This window comes from Oryzias melastigma, linkage group LG17 (genome assembly GCF_002922805.2).
Source record: "Oryzias melastigma strain HK-1 linkage group LG17, ASM292280v2, whole genome shotgun sequence".
NCBI classification, from domain to species: Eukaryota; Metazoa; Chordata; class Actinopteri; order Beloniformes; family Adrianichthyidae; genus Oryzias; species Oryzias melastigma.
This window is the reverse complement of record NC_050528.1, coordinates 33,314,596-33,323,044: the sequence shown is the minus strand read 5'-3', so window position 1 is coordinate 33,323,044 and position 8,449 is coordinate 33,314,596. Positions and strand designations below refer to the sequence as shown.

The 8,449-nt window shown below is 40.9% G+C and overlaps 1 protein-coding gene across 2 annotated transcripts in view; it reads left to right on the top strand.

Moving 5' to 3' along the window:
* The first annotated feature begins 1,148 nt into the window (after window positions 1-1,148).
* The window catches only part of LOC112152542 (contactin-associated protein-like 4), a 203,688-nt gene continuing 196,387 nt past the window's right edge, over window positions 1,149-8,449 (top strand). For both annotated transcript variants that reach the window (XM_024282204.2, XM_024282196.2), the window contains exon 1: window positions 1,149-1,320. In XM_024282204.2, coding sequence (XP_024137972.1) covers window positions 1,239-1,320 — 82 coding nt within the window. In that variant the 5' untranslated portion in view covers window positions 1,149-1,238. The remainder of the gene's footprint in view (window positions 1,321-8,449) is intronic.

The following is an 8,449-nucleotide window of genomic DNA, read 5'->3' as shown; positions in this document are numbered from 1 at the left end:
AACCATCCACGTTTTCACCATCAGAACACAGTGGAGTCATAAACAAACGTCAGGAAATGTTCGTATTGATTCGATTTTGACTTGACGTGAAATCGATGACGTCATACCCGATGTTTAGATAAACACAAAAGAAAACTCGTGAGCATCGTGTCGGAATTACCTTTAAAATCCAGAGCACTAGATAGTCCCCCACTAAATAGCACTAAATAGTCCCCCCCCCCCCCCCCCCCCCTTACTAGTTGGGGGGGGGATTCGGACACAACGCAAGTGTTTTTAAACTGTGTTAGAATTACCGCTCTAACGAGTGTTCAGTTGATGTCTTCCATTTTGCTAACACAAAAATCAATGCTCTGCATTTGTCCCATGACTCACCGATCGCCTTGGTCCTAACGTGTTTGCATCACGCGACCATCGGCTACAGTGGCTCTTTTGGTTCTTTCGCTCTTGGAGTGGATCGTATTCAGACTGAATAATCTCAGAGCGAACCGAAGCTCAATCCGACTGGAAATGAACCAAGACAACCTCTTAAGGGTCAGAGAGCGGTCCTCGGTCCAGCACCAAGATTCGTTTGTGCCTTTTCAGACTGAATTTGTACCGGATTATTAGATGGAAACATACTCTGGTTCACTTTAAGCGGTTCAAATGTGCCCAGTCTGAATACATCCTTGTAAAGAACTGAAGCTCAGTCCGATTGGAAATGAACTGAGACCACCTCCAATGTTTGTCCAAAGTGGTTCCTGGACCCTGACCAGGGTCCGTTTGTGTGTCTTCATATTGGAACTTTGCTCCAGATTATCGGGAGAAATTAATTCTGGTTCACTTGAAGCGACCAAATGCGTCCAGTCTGAACACACCCTGAGCAACAGCAGGTGAGATCAACTTCCAAGTTCCAACACCTCAGCATCTGCTTCCGGCCTGAGCGTCAACTTTCCCTGCAGGTTTATATTTAACCCTTTCAGCGCGGGGTCTGCGCTCAGCTGGGATTTTCCCCACAGCGCAGCGTCTCCTCACAAAGCATCGATAAAGGTGATCTGAAGCCGGCGGAAGGCGGTCCGCTGACGCCGTAGCGGCTCTGTCCCTCCTCCTCCTCCTCCTCCTCCTCCTCCTCCTCCTCCTCCTCCTCCTCTCCCCTCCGTCAGCCTGTCTGGAGGAGACCTCTCTCGGAGCTGGAGAGGAGAGGTCGGAAGAGTCTCTCCGCCAGCAGCCGCTCTCCGCAGCCCTCCCGCAGTGTCACCACCATGGCTTTGAGGAGTAAAGGAGTCTTTTGGATTATCTCTCGGCTCGCGCTGCTGCTCTCCTGCAGCGGGACATCCGCAGGAGGTGAGTCGGCTGCGCGCGGGTTACTTTTCCCGGCAGGTGACTTTCTTCTCCATCCGTCTCCAGAGCGCATGCCCACTGCTGCCAGGCTGCGCTTCACGTGCCAATCTGATACCAAAGAGGGATATCTTTCCAGTTTTTATTAGTAGTCAGTTTTTTTATCATTTGTTTGTAATGGAGTGTGGATTTTTGCGCGTTTTTGCGCATAGGCGCCTCAGTGAGAAGTCATTTTGACCAGCATCCTCTCTGTTTAACATTTTAAGAAGCAAGTTTTCTAAAATGATATTAATAAAAAAAATCAGCATCCTTCCCTCACATGATGAGACCTGCTGCAGCCCCAGTTTGGTCCACAAAAGCTGAACTGTTGTGCAGCAAAGGTCTCTGCTGCGAAAACCCCCCGAAGTGCGTCCACTGTAATAGGATGATTCATCCTGAGTGAGCTCCAAACAAGCTCATCGGAGAGCCGCACGCTTCATTTGGTGCTCAGTGCAGCGGAAGGTTCTGAAGGGGGGGCAGAGGGACAGGTTGGACTGAGAAGGTGGCAGGTTTGAGGGGGGAGCCCGCAGGTGTGGAGCTGTGGAGGAAAGGGGCTGATGAGAGGAAGATGATGCATTCTCAGTTTATCTCATCCCATTGCTGTCTCCTCATCAGTTTAAGGAAATTAAACACTTTTAAAGAACAAATTCCTGCAAAGTGAACGAACTGGGGCTTAACATGTTATGCTGGCATGTTTCTGTGAAGTTAAAAGCTTCAGGCAAGACCGCTTTGGACAAGGAGACCACAAAGAGAATTTTGTTCAGCTCTCTGTTCATTCTATGGTTGCTGCTCTTTAGTGCTGCCACAAACGATTATTTTAATAGTCAACTAATCACCGATTATTTTTTCCAATTAGTCGACTAATCGGATCATCCGCAAACTGGATGTAAAGCACAGATCTTAACCATCATTAGCTCTAAACTAGAAACTATATATATAGTATTACCTGTGATAATGCCAGTGAATGCATGTGAATGTTGTAAGCTGAATTTGGCCGCTGAAGATGCTAGTGCTGATAGCTGAAAATGCTGAAATTTATAGCTGAAAATGCCGAAGTTGATAGCTGAAAATGCTGAAGCTAAAAGCCAGCTGAAATATTAAACACCAAATTAGCCTATACAAAACTGAAAAAAAATCCTAAATTTGCCAAAATAGCTAGTATGTAGCTGAAATATTAGCTAAACTAGCCAAAAAAACATAATAAATGCCAAAATAGTCCAAAAAGCTAACATATAACTTTCAACTTTACTACACTCCGACTCCATATAATATCACGATCGACTATTAAATTAGTCGTCAACTATTTTAATAGTGGATCAGTTGTCGATTTGTCAACTGATTGTTGCAGCCCTACATGTCTTTTTGCTCAAAAGACTCCAGTCAGTCAGTTTATTAAAGGTAGCTTTGATAACCTGCTTCCCAAGTACTGTCTGATAAAAAGAACTGGAGTAATTAAATGAAATGATGACCTCACCTCAGGTCTGATGTGCAGGCTTCCCTTCTTGGAGCATAAGAACAAACTGACACAAAATTGAAATTTCTGGTTGATGTTTTGAGGCAAAAATATGATTTTTCCTACAAAAATTTGAATCTCCTAAATGTTCATTGATGATTGTGCCCTAATTTCTTTACTATAGTGCACGATAAGAATAAAGTGTGTTCCTCATTTTGTGAAGCTGTTACTCCAAAATCCTATAAATTTCCCAGAAGCCTCTTTGTGAGGCACATTAACTACAGTTTTCATAGGAATCTTTCACTTGGTGAAACAAGCCCCAAAATTGGCACCAATGACGTTCAGGACATATACTTAGCTACAAATCCAAAATGGATGGCATCTTCAGCACGAAGTTCAGCTTCGGCTTGTCGTGTACTAGCTGTAGTTATAGTTACTGACTTTTGTAGTAGTAATAATTCCAGACTTGGGTGTGGGGGGCCTCTACGGCGGTCCCGCGTGCCCCGGTCTGGGTGCTCAGCGAGATTGCCCGGCGAGCGGTTTCTCTCCGCCCATGGCGGGTGTTGGGGGGTCTTGGCTGCAGCTGCTGCCCCGGCGGGGGGTCTTGGCATGGGGATGGCCGGACGCTCCATCACCATCCACCTCAGTGAAACATAACACTCACCTGAGCACAGGTATCAGCTCACCTTAGCACTAACCATTTGTGTGACAGAATGAAAGTCTTTATCTGAATGGGTTTGTATGATGGAGTGTGTGAGCTGCTGTTATAGTTGAATTGAGTACATGTGTAGTTTAAATGTGGAGACTATTTTGGCCAACAAGTGTGTTTGTAACTATAGAGTGTGTGTGTATTTCCCTGTATTTCTTGAATTTCCCTGAGGACCTCCAAAGGGATTTTCTATTATATTCTATTCTATTCTGTAGACAGGCCCCGCCCATTCTAGTTTATTATTTAGACCTGGATGTTTTATGATGTTGTTTCCCTCTGTTGTCATCTTATTCTTTCTCTTTTTCTCTAACCCCCCCCTTCGTCTTTTCCGTCCGATCCCAAAAAAAAAAAAAAAAAAGAACATAATCAATATAAAAGTTTAGCATGAAATACAACAGGGGTTTATACTCAATAAACTTATGTTGTGACATTAAAATCTGTCCAACATAAGAAGCTCTCAGCCCGTATCTGTTGGCTCAGCTGTTGGACAGGACAAGTTAAAAAAAAATAATAATTCCAGACGATAGTATATTGTCCCAAATGCTATCTAATATTCCCCACATACATGTCAACCTAGAAGTTTAGTTATTAGTTGTAGTGTAGTATTAGTTAGATAGGTACCATGAAGGATCTGATCCTTTTCTGGAAGAGTCCAAAGACCTTCTTGTTCTGGGCTCAAAGATCATTTCACATCCCAGTGCTGCAGAACTTGTTTGAACCCACTTTCAGAAAGTGCATCAATGTTCACTACATTGGCAACAATAGGCCAAATTGCATTGTATCTGAAAGATTTTTCATGCGGGAAAAAAAAATATTGTTAACCTATTTTTTCTAAATTCCGGGCATGTCCCACTGGGCGGAGGCCCCGGGGAAGACCCAGGACACACTGAAGAGACTATGCTTCTCGGCTGGCCTGGGAACGCCTCGGGGTCCCCCCAGAGGAGCTGGAGGAAGTGGCCCGGGAGAGGGAAGTCTGGGCATCTTTGCTTAGACTGCTGCCCCCGCGACCCGGTCTGGATGAAGCGGAGGAAGATGGATGGATGGATTTTTTCCAAATCATCCAAGTTTTTATCGTCAGAATGGAGAGGATTCATGAATCGTTTTAGTAAAATGTTCATATTTATTAGGTTTTTACTTCGGGAAAGTAGTGAAGTCATGTTTACTGTTTATACAGAAAAACAAGTAAATGTGTTCACTAAAGGGCTTTTCACATCCAGGGCACTAGAGAGCCCCACACTGTATAGTTTTAAGCTGGTGCTTCCATATCATGTGTTAAGACTTGTCACCATAGTAACAGTTGGGTTTTCATATGTAGAAATCCTTGTTTGCTGGTTTTTTTGTTCTGTATTTAACAAAGAATATTATTCTGGACTCAAAATGTTCACTCAGTTATAAAAGTGCAGCTCCACACCGCTCGGTCATTCAGAAAATCACATGCATGCATTGAATTATGCATGTGTGCCTCCCATTCTGTCCTCATAAATAACAGCTTGTGTTTGGCATAAACGTGTATTTGGCTCTTTGATGCGCTTCCGGCTAAAGAAGGCCAGGTTTACCATTAACTGTATATAAGAACTGGACTGAGTGACTGTGATGTCACCCATAGAAAATGGCTTACTTTGTGTTTCAGTTAAATGAAGTCAATTCAGTCACCAGCAGACTTCTCCATGTAGGAACCAGACGACGTTATTGGTCTATTAAACATTTCTATGGCAACCACTCTCATCAATCAGGAGAGAGCCTGTTGGAAGTCCACACCCCGACCACTGAAGGCGAATCTGGCTATGACCGAATCCCCACCCTAATCCCTAACTACTAAAAAACAATATATAGCGCCCTAGATTTTAAAATCAATTCGGACACATTGCTCACTACTTTACTTTCGCCTTGCTAGATGCCAGATATGACGTTACCGATCTCACGGAGGGAAAATCAAATCAATACGAACATTTTACGACGTCTATTAGTGACTCCACTGTGTTCTGGTGATGAAAATGTGAATGATTTCTTAAAAAAAATACATTTAAACACAGGGCTGTAACGAGTATCCGGGTGCTTGGGTATTCGCAATCTGCTCCCAGAATTTTGAGTACGGATATTCGTGACGTCCAAGATCGCTGATTCGCGATCTTTATAAATGTACTAAATTGTAGCAAAAGAAGATCAAAATATCGATTGGGGATGATGTATTTTTGTTCTGAAATGCAGATTAATGTAGGATTTTAAGTTTACGAACTAAAATTAAGCCGAAAGAGCCGCTGTACTTCCACCAGAAGTAAACACATCTTCGTGACAGTGAAGCTTCCGCTTTTCAAAGTAAAACTAGCGAGACCTTTTTTTCTGTTCAAAAACTCAGACTGAAGTTCCGCTCACAGAAATAACTTCTGAAAAAATGAATTAGCTTTAACATCGGAGCTTCAGCTCCAGTGTTTACATTATTTTGACTATGATACCTTTTCAAAATTTGACGTAATTAACAAAACTCCAGCTTATTCTGAAGAAACAGCCTCGCGCTGCTTTTAAAATTAGGATGTAATCAACGTGAATCAGCTGATTCTGCCAAGAGTACCCCACTGCAGGATGTCATGTGATGCTTAAAACGTAAAATATTGAAGAACTTAGAAGATAAAAAACTGTTTAGAGCATTTTCAGGTTTTGTTGTTAAATGACCCAAAACAAAAGTGATTTTTATCCTTTTTATGTTTTACTGCTGAACCAGAATATCAAAAACCAAAAAAACTTTAAAATGACAAAAAAAGTCTTTTTATCTGAATCCTTGTGTTTTTTTAATCAGTTTAGTTGATTCTGATCACCTGTTCTAAATAAAGGTATAAATGATGATTAAGTACAAATCATTTCGATTTCATCCATCTAGTAAATAGACATACACATAGGAATAAACATTAGAATAAAAAGTACGAATCGTGGTTCAACTCGTGAATCGTTGCTCTTGATTCGTGAATCGAATCGGATCGCCACCTAAGTGATGATCCACAGCCCTATTTAAACATGTTTTTTTTTTGCAAAACTTGTTCAACCTGCAATGCTTTGTGGTCTATATTGGCTAAGTCGTGAGCATTGATGCACACTAGTTTCTTCTCAGGAATTTCTAGTGCGATCGATTTTGGAATCGTAGATTTGGACAGCACTAGAAAATGGTGAACGCACCATCTAGTGCACTATATAGTGAGCAGGGGGGGGGTTTCGGGGTTCGGACATAGCCACTGCCAATCAAACGTTTGACATCAGACCATATACTGAGGCTTCTGATTGGTTAGAAAAAACATGGAAAAAATGAGGATCATTAAGAACATGTTGAAAAGATATTAGTTATTCTGACTAATAGAGTAACAGCTGTTTATTTCTCTATAGAAATCTATGAAATTTTGTCTTCTTGGGACCAGAGGGTGCTTCTCGACTGGAGGGGTCGGTCAGTCCAGTTATCCCTTGTGCGATCTTTTGGGGTCCAGATGACCCCCACCCTTACACTGAAGTGTTCTGAAGTGTCATCCCTCCTGTGACAAAGTGGACAGGACTTCATGTCTTCTATGGACCTTAGTGAAAATCAAAAATCATTTCAAACAAAAATTCAATGTGCTGTTGGTTCCAGACGACCGCACTCTGAGGATAGCACCGCTATACAGTCAATGTGTCCCTCTATTAAAGGGGTGGAGCTCCAAGTCCTCCATAAATTCAAGTTAATACATAACAAAAGTTGCAAAACTCTTTGATATTGCATTTAAACTACAAGTAAAGTGAAGAATCTTCCAGTGTGCTGAACTTAAACCTTTGTATTAATACTGGCAACTTCAAAAATAGTAAAGTTTGATTAGAAAAATGATTGGTTGAATGTATAAAACACCAATAGGATAATTTGTAGTTTTGTCTTTAAAGTTTATGAAAAAATAAACTTTAAGTTTAAACGTATTTTCTTTGATTGTGAATTGGTAAGTTATTAAAAGCAAAGTGTAGTTTTATTTTGCAAGCTCTCATGAAAACTGTGATAAAAAAAGATATTCTATGCAAAATCTTCAGACAAAAAATCATTAAAATAAGTGAAAATTTCAGATTTTTGTCCTAAATGTGACCAAATGTAGCATACAAACTGGTTGACTGAATATAAAAGCAGCTTTTGGGTTAACGATGTTGGCGTAAAGCTCATTGTTTTGATGGATACAGCTATTATTAAGGGTTTATAGGGCACAGACACTCGTGTCAGTGGTGCAGGCACACATCACAGATTGATTTCAGAATTAATGCAAATAGAATGTTCTATGAGTACTTCTTAAAAATGTCATTATGACAGTAATGTTGCTAATATTTTGAATAATGTTGCAGATATAAACAGAACTACCATTAATTTTTCATTTCTTTGGATTTTGTCTCGGTTCGTTTTATCATTAGCTGTTTTTTTTATTTTTTTATTTTTTTCCCATCTTCCAAGCTATCTTGGGGACAGAAAAGCTTGAAGAAGTTCTTTTTATAAATTGTTTTTCTATGAAGATGTGAAGTTGCTACAAAGTCCTCTTGAAGAGCCAGGCTTGCATCACGCCACAGAAGAGTTCAGTCAAACACCTTTTGGGATTTACAGATTTAACTGATTTAAGTTAAAGAGCCACAAGGCTGTTTACTTATCTGTTCTGCTGTAAATTAATATTAAAGCATTTGCCAAGATTCATTGACAGAGAAAATGAAATGAACAGCTTATTTTATTAATAAGAACTGCTTGGAGATGAGATTAAAACTGGATTCCTGTAAGAGGGAAGTCTTCATTTAAGAGCCACTTCAATGAAAATCATGAGTTTAACATGTTCTCCTGACATTTTTCTCATGATGGTGGACATAGATATCTTTTGTACCTCTGGTGAGCATAAACCATCAACAACTTCTCACCATTGCTTCTGTCCCGAGCTTTCTTTTCTAGCTCTTTACGG